Raw genomic sequence first — 14847 nt, 5'->3', positions numbered from 1 at the left:
CTCCTCTCACACGTAAAAAAGGAAGGCTCTTATCGTCCCCGCGACAGTCAGTCACGCTGGATAATTAAACAGAACACCCCGATTCCACAACCAAAAAGATTCAAGGGGGAGGCTGGGCTACACCGGTGAAAACTAAGAATTCCGCTTGGTAAAGTTCTTTGGGGTCACATCAGCATTTGGATCCCCTACGGACACAGAACTGGAATTTTTCAAGGCACAGGAAGTTAAAATTCTTGTCCAAAAAGGAATTGGTAACTGCTGATTTAAACTCTAGATCATCCTTGGCTCCATTCCCAGGGCTGTGAGAAAGGCCTGCAATATCCTCTCACCAGGTTTCTGTTTCTCCTAAAAGCCTTGTCTAGCCATAAATGCAATGATCAACGGGATTTTCTCCTTCCTGCTGCCTGCTTCCTGAGAGAACGTGGTTGCTCTCAGACTTTGCATGACAAATTCCTAAACGAAGCCCAGGAAACTAGTGTCTGGACAGGCCTGAGCTGAGAGCAGCGGTCCCAGCCCACTCGGAGGGGCCCTACCCTACCATAGCAGAACAGTTTCAACACGAAGCAGGGTCAGGTGAGAGAAGCCTTCCCATTCCGCTTGCTACCTCAGAAAATTAGCCGCTTTTTGGGTAATAAATAAGATCTGACTTCAGTGACTCCTAACTGACCCCCACACCGTCTTTCTCTTATCCGAAGGGCCTTTGTCCCAGTCACTGAAGCCCACGGCCCAGGGTTACCCCTAAGCCCAGTGCCCTGGCCCTTCTGGGGCCGTCGTTACCTGCTGGCCTCACCCAAGCCTCGTGTGAAACCTGCAAAATAGGCCTCTCTGCTCATGGCCACCGCCCCTGAGAACCTTCCCACCCACCCCCAAAAGCACGGCCATCTCGGCTGGGGAGACTGCGGGCCGCTCAGGGGACAGAGAGGAGCGATCCCGAAGGCACAACCACTACCTTTGGCCCCCAAAGTGCTTCTCTTCGCCTCCGGCTGGATCAGCACTGGCAGCAATGGTACCAAGTGGCACCACGAGCAGCACCAGCGAGCGTTGAGAGCTCCGGGTACAACCTCCTCACGGAAGAAGGTTCTGGAAGACCGGTTGGCTGGGCATGCGCAGTACATGCACCTCGGGAACGGCTGAGGTCACTGCGTGTGAGGCCCCCGGAGCCAGGCAGCGCTTTGCAGACCCTGTCCAACTTCCAGACCTGCCGTGCCAGCTCCCAGCTCCTTCCCTCGTGCGTATGCGCTTACTGGGTGCCAGACACCGTGTTCAGCACCATGCTCAGACGGGGACCCTCGCAGGCCTTCCTTGCCTATTGGCGGAAGGAAATGTTAACCATAGGGTCTCAAGGAAACGTAGCGTTGCCGCGGACACGGGCTCAGCGAGATCTCTGTAAGTGTGCCATGAGAGCCCCCCTGGGGTTCAGGGAAGCCTTCCCAGGGAAATGATGCTGGCCTGGGTAACTATGGTAAATAACTGCTATGCAGGAGGGCAGGAATGAGGAGGATGCACAGTCTCTCTAGGCAGAAGAACGGCATGAGCAAAAACACTGCCATGGGAAGGAGCATTGTCCCCTTTGAAAACTGAGAGAAGGGCCGGGTGCAGTGGCTCACGCCTGCAATTGCAGCAGTTTGGGAAGCCTAGGCGGGCAGATCACCTGAGGTCAGAAGTTCGAGACCAGCCTAGGCAACATAGTGAAACCCCCATCTCTACTAAAAATACAGAAATTAGCCCGGCGTGGTGGCAGGTGCCTGTAATCCCAGTTACCTGGGAGGCTGAGGCAGGAGAATTGCTTGAACCTGGGAGATGAAGGTTGCAGTGAGCTGAGACTGCACCATTGCACTTCAGCCTGGGCAAAAAGACCAAAACTTCATCTCAGAAAGAAGAGAAAGGAAAAAAGAGAAGAAAATAAAAGAAAAGAAGAGGGGAGGGGACGGGAGGGGAAGGAGAAGGAGAAAAGAAAAGAAAACTGAGAGAAGACAAAATGATGGGAGCAGAGAGCTGTGCAAGAAGAGGCTGGAAAGGTGGGTAGCACCGACAGTGCTGGGCCTTAGTTTTTATCCTAAGAAATTTCCATCCTCCTTTCTTTGCTAGAAAGAACAGCCGCAAGTCCTGTGATGCTTTGCAGTCGACAATCCGTCCTTGGCATTAATCTTAACACCCCGTGAGGTCTAATAATTTTCTTAAATGAGGGAGATGAGGCTCACAAAAATTAAGTATTTTGCACACAGTCATTAAGTAGTAAAGCAGGAACGTGAACCTATCTCCACTCTGCATTGCCACAGTCAGTTACCAAAATTAAGCATGAGCAAATGGATAAGCTGTATCAATGGTCACCACATGTTTTCTTCAAAAAGAATTCTGTAATTCCATTTAAGTATTAATAATCTGTATAGAAGCCAGTCAAAAAATGTGCACCATGTGACATAAAATGCTAATATCCATTTTCCTCCAATTCTGCAGTATGCATTGTCAATGAGAGGAGGGGTAAATTGCTCCCAAGGGGGACAAAAATAGGTTCTCGGAGAGCTAAAACATCTTAGATATTACAATGACAAGTGGCCTACCAAAGTTCAACCCTACCCAACAAAATCTTGTTTCTTAGCATTTGATTTCTCTCTTTAGGAAGAAATTAAATTTAGTTTTCAGTTCATTTTAATTTATTTTTTTCTCAGAGCAAGGTGGAGTGTGTGTGTGTGTGCATGCACGCACATGTGCATGCAGTGCCGAGTCCATAATGAAAAAAAGTTAAGAAACATTGTTTTACAATAATGAAATCTCCAGTCTTTAGTCAACCAAAATAAAGATCCCATTTCTAAACTTCCCCTACAGCTAGGTGTAGCCATGTGATTAAGGCCTGCCCCCATAGAAGGTGATAGAAAATGATGGGTACAACTTCTAGGATGTCTACAAAGGAGAGACATGCCCTTTTTCTGCCTTCTCACCATCCTATACTTGGAAATTGGACATGGTGGCAAGCCACCTTTGGCCATGTGCGTGAGGGCAGCAATCTAGAGATGGTGACAACGCAAGAAAGGAGGAGCCTGGAAGACCTCATGGGAAAGAGCCACCATCCAAGTGCTAATCCACCTATGCCTCTCAGGGAGAAATAAGCTTCTATCTTCACCGCTGTTCTGTTGTTGTTGTTGTTTATTTTTTAATTTTCCCATAAGTTATTGGGGTACAGGTGGTATTTGGTTACATGAATAAGTTCTTTGGTGGTAATTTGTGAGATTTTGGTGCACCCATCACCCAAGCAGTATACACTGCACCCTATTTGTAATCTTTTATCCCTCACCCCTCTCTCACTCTTCTCCACAAGTCCCCAAACTCCATTGTATCATTCTTATGCTTTTGTGTCCTCATAGCTTAGCTCCCATATATCAATGAGAACATATGATGTTTGGTTTTCCATTCCTGAGTTACTTCACTTAGAATAATAGTCTCCAAACTCATCCAGGTCACTGCAAATGCCGTAAATTCATTTCTTTTTATGGCTGAGTAGTAGTCTATTGTGTGTATATATACTACAGTTTCTTTATTCACTCATTGATTGTTGGGCATTTGGATTGGTTCCATGATTTTGCAGTTGTGAATTGTGCTGCTATAAACCTGCATGTGCAAGTACATTTTTCAAATAATGACTTCTTTTCTTCTGGGTAAATACCCAGTAGTGGGATTGCTGGATCAAATGGTAGTTCTACTTTTAGTTCTTTAAGGAATCTCCACACTGTTTTCCATAGAGGCTATGCTAGTTTACATTCCCACCAGCAGTGTAGAAGTGTTCCCTGATCACCACATCCACACCAACATCTGCTGTTTTTTGATTTTTTGATTATGGCCATTCTTGCGGGAGTAAAGTGGTAACATATTGTGGTTTTGATTTGCATTTCCCCGATCATTAGTGATGAGCATTTTTTCATATGTTTGTTGGCCATTCATGTATCTTCTTTTAAGAATTGTATTTCGATGTCCTTAGCCCGCTTTTTAATGGGGTTGTTTGTTTTTTTCTTACTGATTTGTTTGAGTTCATTGTAGATTCTGGATATTAGTCCTGTATCAGGTATATAGATTGTGAATATTTTCTCCCACTCTGTGGGTTGTCTGTTTACTCTGCTGACTGTTCCTTTTGCTGTGCAAAAGCTCTTTAGTTTAATTAGGTCCTAGCTATTTATCTTCGTTTTCATTGCATTTCTTAGCCACTGTCAATTTGGGTCTCTTACATGCAACTGACCCCTTATGCTAACCAATCTAATAATTTAAAAAATAATAAACAGTAGCAGGAATGACACAAAATGAGCTTACCACTAGTAGAAAATGATCTGGTCCCAGAGGAAATTCAGGTGTTTTAAGTTGTTAGGTGGGCAATATAAGAAAATATCAGTGTAGCCATCTATTATGCAGAAGGACATGCCATAAATAGTAAGGGAATTTGAAAAGTATATTACTTATCTGGACTTTAATATTTCCCATCTGGAAACCACATCTCCAACCCTTGTTGTATAACATTAGTATATTCATTATATAACCTATTCTTCACACAGGTGAGCAGCTGTGAATGTGCTAAAGGCTATCAGTGTTGCTAGCTTCACATCCCTTACTATAAACCACCCATTTATGTGAAATGAAAATAAAAACATGCAGAAATTCCCTTGGATCTGAGACTAGGGTTTCCCCCAGCACAATCAAGTTTGTGGTTAATTTAGTTAGCTCAGCTAAAGATGCTAGCCAATCAGAGTTTAGGAGAGAAATGAATTTCCTAAATAAATATGATTCCCAAAATGTGTTCTCTAAAGAATTTCTCAGGCTCAAAATCCAATACAGGAGTGACTTGGAACTGCATTCTATCACTATGAAGAAAAGTGGTGTTCTTTTCCTCTTGGGCATCATCTTCCTGGTTCTGATTGGAGTGCAAGGTAAGGGGTTCTGAGTTAGGTTGCAAAGTAAGAGAAGTGATTCACTGTAAAAGAATCTTAATTAGCCAGATAAAGGTGAATGTTCTGCCTGCATTGAAGAGTAATATTTGGTCATCCATAAAAGCTTCTCAGTGACATGATCAGTTATCCAAAGTTCATAACTTAGGTCTGCCAACTCAAACACAAGTCTTTGTAGTCTAGGTGTATGAATTCCTAGTAAGTGTTCATGTTCAATAAATGTTCATTGAACTGGGTAATAGTGAGATGAAACTCTATCTCCTAAATTATTTTCTTCTCCCTGATATTGTTTTTTGATAAGTACATCTGTGGCTAACCAATTAAGGATCCAACCAATAATCAGAGAGGTTGTCCCTAATCTGTTTACTAACTGTCTTTGTTACCTTGAACAAATTACTTAATCTTTCTAGACCTCAGTTTCCTCATCATCTGTAAAATAGAACTTTGTAGTTATAGCTTTTCTGACTGCTACACAATGTACGGCATATAATACAATAAGTACCAAGTAAATATATGAATTTAAGAATTAAGATAATGTATTTTAAGGGGTTTCCAAAAATTTTAAACACTATTGAAAAGCAAGGCAGTGGGGAGGAGAGAGGATGAGGATGGAAGTGGTGATTGGTTACAAAGGAGTGCTTTCTATTCAACACCAACACCAGTTCCATTCCCTAAGGTCAGATAATAAATAATAAATGGTTTAGGAGTTGCTTAAGAAACTGTGATCAGCATAGCATGCATGAATTAGTTACCTGTTTGTCTTGTGGTAGGCATTTATTAAATGTTGTGAAAGTCTCTTTTTCTCCCAAGGACATAACGGTGTGGTAGTTAAGAGCAATGCCTTTGGACTCAAAGAGATCTGGGCTAAAACCCTGCCCCTGCTCCCTAAAAGCTGTATGACTTTGTTCTTAATCTTTCTGAACCTTAGTTTCCTTATGTATAAAATAGAGATAATATCTCCTTCAAAGGTTTGTGGTGATGATTTTTAGGCACTCGGTAAATGATAGCAATAATCATGACTCAGTCAAATGTATCATTTTGAGAGATCACCTAAACTGAAACACTGGCCTATACTGATGTGTTCTTTTTCTTTCCCTCAGGAACCCCAGTAATGAGGAAGAGTCGCTGTTCCTGTATCAACACCAACCAAGGGACTATCCACCTACAATCCTTGAAAGACCTTAAACAATTTGCCCCAAACCTTTCCTGCGAGAAAACTGAAATCATGTAAGTAACAACCCAACTAACATGCATGCACCATATTGGCAAGAACATTAAATTTAGCATGAGTTTTACCCTTGGAGTGCTTGCCCATAGAAACACTGAAAAATCAGATGGTTAGCCCCTCCATAAATTTGGGCAGCTCCTTTCTTTTCTTCTTCTTAAAAATACAAGGAATTTCTGGTAGATTAGGCCCCAAGAATGACATATTACCAAAGTAACACATGTTTATTGCACAAAATGTTTAATGCAGATAACACAATAGAAGAAAATAAAAATCACTCATAATTCTAGCCCTGAGTGACAAATACTGTTAACCCCTTAGTATACAGTTTTCTAAATCTCCCTTACTTGCTTCGTGTGTACATAACGTAGATATGTATTTACATACACGATACATAAACACAAAAATTAAATCATACACTATACACTGTTTCGTAATCCACTTTTTCATTAACACTATATCATGAACATTTTCTCATGTCAGTAAATCTCTAATAATGTCATTTTTACCTAATGTCATTTTTAATGGCCAAACTGTATTTCATCATATGGATAAACCATAATTTATATGACCAGGATTGTTGTTGGAAATATAGATTATTTCCAAATTATTACTGCTGAAATAAAACTTATTGTGGCAGTATTGTGTCTGTAATTCTTTCCTTTCTAGAGATAAGAATTGCTAAGTTAAAGGATGTGTGCATATTTTGTCTTTATAAATCATCCTTGACTACTCTTATTCTCAGACTACAGAAAAATTAAAGAAATATTTAAATTATTTCCAGACAGTCTGCTGTAAGTAATTTTTAAAATTCAAGCAGGGCCGGGCGCAGTGGCTCACGCCTGTAATCCCAGCACTTTGGGAGGCTGAGGCAGGCAGATCACGAGGTCAAGAGATCGAGACCATCCTGGCCAACGTGGTAAAACCCCGTCTCTACTAAAAATACAAACATTAGCTGGGCGTGGTGGTATGCGCCTGTAGTCTCAGCTATTTGGGAGGCTAAGGCAGGAGAATCACTTGAATCCAGGAGGTGGAAGTTGCAGTAAGCCAAGATGGTACCACTGTTCTCCAGCCTCGCGACAGAGCGAGACTCCGTCTCAAAAAAGAATTCAACCAGTGACTCTTCTTGTCCTAGGAAATAATTTTAAGCAGTTTCATTAGAAAATTCAGCAAAATTCATACTGATTTTCATTATTTCTGAGAAAAAGCATTTAAATTATTAATGAGAAAATACTATCTCATTGCTCTTTATTTGGCAGTGCTACGCTGAAGAATGGAGATCAAACATGTCTAAACCCAGATTCAGCAGATGTGAAGGAATTGATTAAAAAGTGGGAAAAACAGGTTGGTGAAAAGGAGGATCAAAGTTTTCTTTCTTTTAGAAATTAACTTTAGAAGACAAGGAATCTGCTTTTTCATTAACACTATAAGAATACATAACTTTTAAGAATAGATGTTTCATTCATATTATGGTGCTTCTATTTTGTTCCTAGGACAAAATTAGGTTCCTACATACAGTATCTCCTCTCTGTCTTCCACCGGAGGAATGTGTGTTCCTTAGGGGTACAGAGCTTGTCCTTATTTAATACAATAAATATGTAAAGAATTTAATGGTAGACACAGAGGATACAAAGATAATAAGGTATAATCCCTTCCTATTGTAGCACATATGCTAATAATTATGCTACAATGTGAGAAGTATAAAAGTATGCACAAGAATCTTGAAGACATAAAGGAGGGAGTACTTAACTTTGCTGGGGGAATGGGGCAGGAGAAAGTGTTAAGGAAGATTTCTCATGTCAGGTGATACTTGATTTGGGTGTTGAAGGATAAGTAATTTGCCAGGAAGGTAAGGAGAGCGTGAGCAGAAGAGTAGAATCATGAGAGAACTTGCTGTGTTCAGGGAGCCTCCATTAATGTGGCTGGAGTTTGTGTGAAGAGAGTGAAGGGACTGAGGCAGAAAAGTAGATCAGGATAAAGCAGGAGGAATCCTGCATGGCACACTAAGGAGTTGGATTTGAAGGGAGCCACAGAATATGTGGGTGGGAGATTGGGTTCTGAAGTCTCACAGACTGGTGGTTCTGCCACATACTAGCTGTCCAGTTTTGGGAAAGTCACCCTCTCCAAGCCTCAGCCTCTTCCTATGTAAAACGTGGAAATAGTGCCAACTTCAGAGGGTTGTAGCTGGGACAGGAGAGTGGTAAGCACGGTTGCCAGGAGAATGTAATAAATAAGAAGAATAGACAAAAGACAGCCAGTTAGAAGGCTGTTGCCTCCTCCTCGAAGTGAGCAAAGTAGAGAGAATGTAAAGGAGCCCCTCTGAGAGTAAAGCAACTTTAATGTGGTTTTGAGGGTAAAGAAAGACTATGATCAGGAGAGTCCAAATATAAGGAGGTTAAAATAGTAAGATTCAGAAACATTGCCCTTTTTTCCCTTCTCACAGGTCAGTCAAAAGAAAAAGCAAAAGAATGGGAAAAAACATCAAAAAAAGAAAGTTCTGAAAGTTAGAAAATCTCAACGTCCTCAACGAAAGAAGACTGCATAAGAGACCACTTCCCCAATAAGTATTCTGTGTTAAAAATGTTCTATTTTAATTATACCAAGATCATTCCAAAGGAGGATGGTATATAATACAAAGGCTTGTTAATTTGACTAGAACATTTAAAACATTACTCTGAAATTGTAACTAAAGTTAGAAAGTTGATTTTAAGAATCCAAACGTTAAGAATTATTAGAGGCTATGATTGTCTTTGTTCTTCTACTGCCCACCAATTGAATTTCATCATGCTTAAGGCCGTGATTTTAGTAATACCCATGTCTACACAGATGCTCACACAACCACATCCCACACACAACAGCTGTCTGGAAGAGCAGCCCTAGGCTTCCACGCACTGCAGCCTCCAGAGAGTATCTGAGGCACATGTCAGCAAGTCCTAAGCCTGTGAGCACGCTGGGGAGCCAAGCAGTTTGAACTTGAGCTGGACCTCACCAAGCTGCTGTGGCCATCAACCTCTGTATTTGAATCAGTCTACAGCCCTCACACACAATACGTCTGAGAGATTCATGCTGATTATTGTTGGGTATCACCACTGGAGATCACCAGTGTGTGGCTTTCAGAGCCTCCTTTCTGGCTTTGGAAGCCATGTGATTCTATCTTGCCCGCTCAGGCTGACCATTTTATTTCTTTTTGTTCCCCTTTGCTTCATTCAAGTCACCTCTTCTCCATCCTGCCACAGTTCAGTGCCTGCCTCCTGTCCAGTGTACATGTCATATGCTCTGATTTATCTGAGTTGACTCCTTTTTCACCTTGTCCCCAACAGCCCACAGAAATGCTTTCTTCTCCCTATTCATCCTCACTCAATCCAGCTTAGTTCAAGTCCTGACTCTTAAATAAACCGTCTGGACACACAAGTTACCTTAAAACTCCTATTTCACTTGGTTCAGTACCACATGGGTGAACACTAAATGGTTAACCGGCTCTTGTGTGTTTATCCTCTCTCTCCAACCAGATTGTCAGCTCCTGGAGGGCAAGAGCCACAGTTTATTTCCCTGATTCTTCCACAGTGCCTAATAATACTGTGGAACTAGGTTTTAATAATTTTTTAATTGATGTTGTTATGGGCAGGAGGGCAGTCAGACCATTGTCTCAGAGAAGGTGCTGGTTCCTTCCTGGCTACTCCATGTTGGCTAGCCCCTGGTGACCTCTTACTTATTATCTTCAGGACACTCACTACAGGGACCAGGGATGATGCAACATCCTTGTCTTTTTATGACAGGATGTTTGCTCAGCTTCTCCAACAATAAGAAGCACGTGGTAAAACACTTGCGGATATTCTGAACTGTTTTTAAAAAATATACAGTTTACTGAAAATCATATAATCTTACAATGAAAAGGACTTTATAGATCAGCCAGTGACCAACCTTTTCCCAACCATACAAAAATGCCTTTTCCTGAAGGAAAAGGGCTTTCCCAATAAGCCTCAGCTTTCTACGATCTAACAAGATAGCCACCAAGATCCTTTTCAAAACTTATTTTAGGCAAATATGAGTTTTATTGTCCATTTACTTGTTTCAGAGTTTGTATTGTGATTATCAATTACCACACTATCTCCCATGAAGAAAGGGAACAGTGAAGTATTAAGCGCTAGAGGAAGCAGCCAAGTCGGTTAGTGGAGGCATGATTGGTGCTCAGTTAGCCTCTGCAGGACATGGAAACCTCCTTCCAGAGAGGTTCAGTGAATTGTGTAGGAGAGGTTGTCTGCGGCCAGAATTTAAACCTATACTCACTTTCCCAAATTGTATCACTGCTCACACTGCTGATGATTTAGAGTGCTGACTGGTGGAGATCCCACCCGAACGTCTTATCTAATCATGAAACTCCCTAGTTCCTTCCATGTAACTTCCCCCAAAAATCTAAGTGTGTCATAAATTTGAGAATCTGTTACCCACTTACCTTGCATCTCACAGGTACACAGTATATAACTAATAACCAAGGACCACATATTATCGCTAACACACACATGTTATAATCATTTATCTCATATATACATACACACATACACTCTCAAAGCAAATAATTTTTAACTTCAAAACAGTATTGACTTGTATACCTTGTAATTTGAAATATGTTTTTTGTTAAAATAGAATGGTATCAATAAATAAACCATTAATCAGAAGACAGATCTTGATTTTTTTATCTTGAACATACCTTTCAACTATTGAATATTTAATAGTAAATCTCATGTCTTTATTATTTACTTTTCAGCTTTCTCTCAAATACAGTGTAGCACTAATTGAGATAACACATGAAAGCTCTTTAAAGGGCTGATCAGGGACAGGAAAAAAAAAAACAACCTATGGAAAATATGACAACACTGCCTTATAACAACATTGATTTAAAAGAGTTATGTGGGGCTGGGCACAGTGGCCCACACCTATAATCCCAGCACTTTGGGAGGCTGAAGTGGGTGGATCACTTGAGGTCAGGAGCTCGAGACCAGTCTGGCCAATATGGTAAGACCCCATCTCTACTAAAATTACAAAAATTAGCTGGGCGTCATGGCATGTGCCTGTAGTCCCAGTTACATGGGAGGCTGAGGCAGGAAGATTGCTTGAACCCAGGAGGCGGAGGTTGCAGTGAGGCGAGATCATGCCACTGCACTCCAGCCTGGACGACAGAGTGAGACTTTGTCCAAGAAAAAAAAAAAAAAAGGGTTATGTAGAATTCAATCTATTTCCCAATCCTCAAGAGTAACACTATTCCAGTGAGGTGTATACCCAGGAAGCCAATATGTGTTCTTTTCTATCCCTAAAATTGTGTGTTTAAATATTATAAAGCCTCAAGCAGTTATGATGGAGAACTAAACACTGAACGAATTATTTAAGGGTCCTGAAAACTTGGACTGGAGGCATTACGCAGCATGGAGTCTCTAAGAAGGTTGAGAGTGGAACGAAGAGCATCAGCCTGTATACTTGATGTACACGTTAGAGGCCAAACAGGTGTGATATTCGTGCAGACAACAACTGCTAATTGTCGACATGCATTCTCACAAGGGCCTTCACCTGAGAGGCAGCAGGACCCTGGAAGGAGCTGAGATCCTGGATTCTGAGATATCCTGGTTAGAATCAGGGGCCCACTACTTATTAACTGTGTGACCCTGGTTAAAGTGTAATACTTAACCTCCCAGCGCATCAGTTTCCCCATTCCAGATTGTTGCAAGGAGCAGGTTTAGCATAGGCCTTGGTGCAGAGAGAGTCCTCAATGTTTGTCTCAGAGCCTCCCTAACCACTTACCTCTGCTATATCTTCCTTACAGCAGATGGATCCCACATCTCATACAGAGAGAAATGTTTTCAGCACTGAAAAAAACATGTTGGAGAAATGAGACTAAAAGCCTTCCTGATCAGTTCTCAATATCTGTATTTTATAATCCTAGTCCAGGCCATCATTGTCTGTTTCCTGGGCTACCTCAGTAGCCTCCTGTTTTCCCTGTTGGCTCTTCTCAACATTTCTCTTGCTTCCCAAACTTCCGTGACAACCAGAATAATCTTTTTTAAAAATAACTTACAGAATGCTGCCACCTTGCTTAAAATCCTACAGCTTAGAATTAAGTCAAAACATACCATGAGCCGGCCTCACATGAGCTGGGCTCTGCCTGCTTCTCTGATCATGCTCCCTCTACCCTCCCCTCCTTTGTTGAGCCTCAGCATCACCTTTTTTCTGTATGTCTCTTGGGCACACCGAATTCACTGCCTTCTGGGGTTTTTGTTCCCTGTGGTTTTTTGTTCCCTGGATTGTACTGTATCGACTTGGTTAGTCTTAGAACTACGTTTCCCAGAATCTCCTTCCCTGTGTGGTTGTAGGTTATAGTTGGCCTAAGAAGAACTCATGTGAGGTTTGGAAATCAAAAGTGAAGGAGTGACCCTTAATCTTGATTAGACATATTGACAGACACACTGGTAAGCCAGTGGGTCCCAGCTTGTCCTTGCTGTTTTCCTCCACGTTCAGCTTATGCTCAGGACTGCTGGCCTCATGATCAGTGATGGTCCCAGGTCCCCCACCCAGATATTTGGCAGTGGACCCACAGAGGTGGTAGTTACACAGAAGCAACAGCTCCCATAGACCTTAGCAGCCCCAATTTGGTGCTGAACAGGCTTAACTTCTTGGATTTTCTCACAGGCTCTATTTATCCAACTGTCCCAGTGCTTCTGATGGACCAGTCACTGATTCTTCCTCTGATCCCCTGACTTTCCCTTCCAGATGTTCACTCCCTGAGATCCTCCCTCATCTGTGAGATCTGAATCCTATAGTAAATTTTTATCCTCATAATATTCATACTGGCTCTGCTTCTCTGAAACACCTGGGCCTACACACACTTCTGTGCATGGTGGTTCTTGCCTCAACCTTCAGTTTCAATTTAAATGTCACTTCACAGAGTCCCCTTCTCTTATCACCCTTGGTAAAATAGCCACTCTTTCCCAGACTCTCTCTTTGGCAGTGGTAGTGGTTCCCACAGTGGGGTGTGTGTACCTTATGGGGTTGATAAAAATATTTAGAACTTAATTTTTCTCTAAAAAATAAGAAAGAACTGAAAATTGACTGTAAATCATTTGTCATGTGCTAATTTCCTGAGGAAAAGGTGAGACTTCCACAACTGAGGGGCTGGCATGTGCCCTCACTCAGTCATTCACCTTCTGCAGATTGCAACATGTGTTTCCATTTACATTCATGTAGTTAAGGAGATTTAAGGATTGCAAGATAGAGTGCTAAGCCAACCTTCACAAAATGGGCAAGTGGCTCTAAAAGACTCCTGCTAAGAATATCCTGTAGAAGATCATATTAATCATGCTAATATAAAGTAACAAGAGAATAAAACATACATATATGGGATGGCTGTTCTAATTTAAACTAGAAGGGTGCAAAATTTTAAAAATCTGGTGGCTATAGTCTGTTTCATTTTCTTTTATCATGATTAGATACAATGATCAAACCATCACAATCTGAAATTACCTTTTCAAGAAGTGTGTATGCTTATTTCTTCCCTCCTACCCTGCCACATGTACAAATTTAGGTTCCATGGCCATGGAAACTTTGTTTTCCCCGCTACTGCATGCCTAGAGCGGTGCCTGACACTTAGGAAGCTCCTAATATGTATTTTTTAGTTGATTGACATATGCTTCACCCTAAATTTTCATTTAGGCCTTTTCCAAATCGATTTCAACTAGTCTTGTCAGGTTCATCTCATGCTCATTTCTGCCCTCAGCTTTGCTCATTCTTTTATTCACCCTGTCCTACTTTCCACCCCTCATCTGACTCCCACCCACACATGATTCAAGTCCCACTTTTCCCATGACTCCATCCCAGAATGCTTCTGGCCACACCGATATCCACCTCCATGCCCTGTCATAAAATGACTTTAACCATTAAGGATTGTTCTATGATTAAAACCTTCAATCATTTTGCTATACTAGAAAGCAGTCTGTACCTGAACAAAGTTTATACATTTCAACAATGGATAACAGACTTAGACATATTTAATCTGTGAACTATACTTATGAATTTAAATGCTAGTGGCCAGGTACCATGGCTCAAGCCTGTAATCCCAGCTAAGGTGGCTGGATCACTTGGGGTCAGGAGTTTGAGACCAGCCTGGCCAACATGGTGAAACCCTGTCTCTACTCAAAATACAAAAATTAGCTGGACATGGTGGCACATGCCAGTAATCTCCACTACTCAAGAGACTGAGGCACAAGAATCGCTTGAACCCAGGAGGTGGAGGTTGCAGTGAGCTGAGATCGTGCCACTGCTCTCCAGTCTGGGCAACAGAGTGAGACTCTGTCTCAAAATAAAATTAAATAAATAAATAAATAAATAAATAAATACTAGTGATCTCTAGGTCGGTTAACTGGGAGAAAGCTATTTGTAGTTTATTTATCCTTACTGAGAAACTGGAAAGTTGCCTTCTTATTGGAAAGGAAGAAAGAGAGACTACAATCACAGATATTTTAGGTAGTAACTCGTTTTTGGCCTGTTTAAAGAGAAGATGAAATTAAATGAGAAAGAAAAACAGGCAACACTTCTTAATAGGGAGTGGAATTAGCTCCCAAGTCATCACAAACCAAGAAGTCACCTGAGGCATTTGGATATCCACATTGGTTTAAAGTTCTCAGGAGGGAACTTTAAACTTTTGACCCT

At 41.5% G+C, this 14847-nt stretch overlaps 2 protein-coding genes across 5 annotated transcripts in view; one reads left to right on the top strand and one right to left on the bottom strand.

The window, feature by feature from the left end:
* The window catches only part of ART3 (ADP-ribosyltransferase 3), a 108972-nt gene extending 107882 nt beyond the window's left edge, over window positions 1-1090 (bottom strand). Inside the window, exon 1 of one of the 2 annotated variants that reach the window (XM_011927214.1) lies at window positions 950-1090. The gene's annotated coding sequence lies outside the window, so the exon portion shown is untranslated. The remainder of the gene's footprint in view (window positions 1-949) is intronic. The other variant, XM_011927212.1, reaches the window with a different exon arrangement.
* A 38-nt stretch (window positions 1091-1128) lies between these two features.
* Window positions 1129-10955, top strand: CXCL9 (chemokine (C-X-C motif) ligand 9). Of its 3 annotated transcripts, XM_011927208.1 has the most exons (5): window positions 4792-4910; window positions 6029-6155; window positions 7413-7497; window positions 8597-8724; window positions 8846-8870. In XM_011927208.1, the coding sequence occupies exons 1-4, from the start codon at window positions 4847-4849 to the stop codon at window positions 8696-8698; spliced, it is 378 nt and encodes a 125-aa protein (XP_011782598.1). In that variant the 5' UTR covers window positions 4792-4846; the 3' UTR covers window positions 8699-8724; window positions 8846-8870. The 3 variants fall into 3 exon arrangements, with proteins under 3 accessions (XP_011782600.1, XP_011782597.1, XP_011782598.1); XM_011927210.1 differs by lacking the exon at window positions 4792-4910 and adding an exon at window positions 1129-1462 and having other exon boundaries at window positions 8597-9509; XM_011927207.1 differs by having other exon boundaries at window positions 4779-4910; window positions 8597-10955.
* The last annotated feature ends 3892 nt before the right edge of the window (window positions 10956-14847 follow it).

The sequence above is a fragment of the Colobus angolensis genome, unplaced genomic scaffold (assembly GCF_000951035.1).
Source record: "Colobus angolensis palliatus isolate OR3802 unplaced genomic scaffold, Cang.pa_1.0 Scaffold70, whole genome shotgun sequence".
Lineage (NCBI taxonomy): Eukaryota > Metazoa > Chordata > Mammalia > Primates > Cercopithecidae > Colobus > Colobus angolensis.
This window is presented reverse-complemented; position numbering and strand designations above follow the sequence as displayed.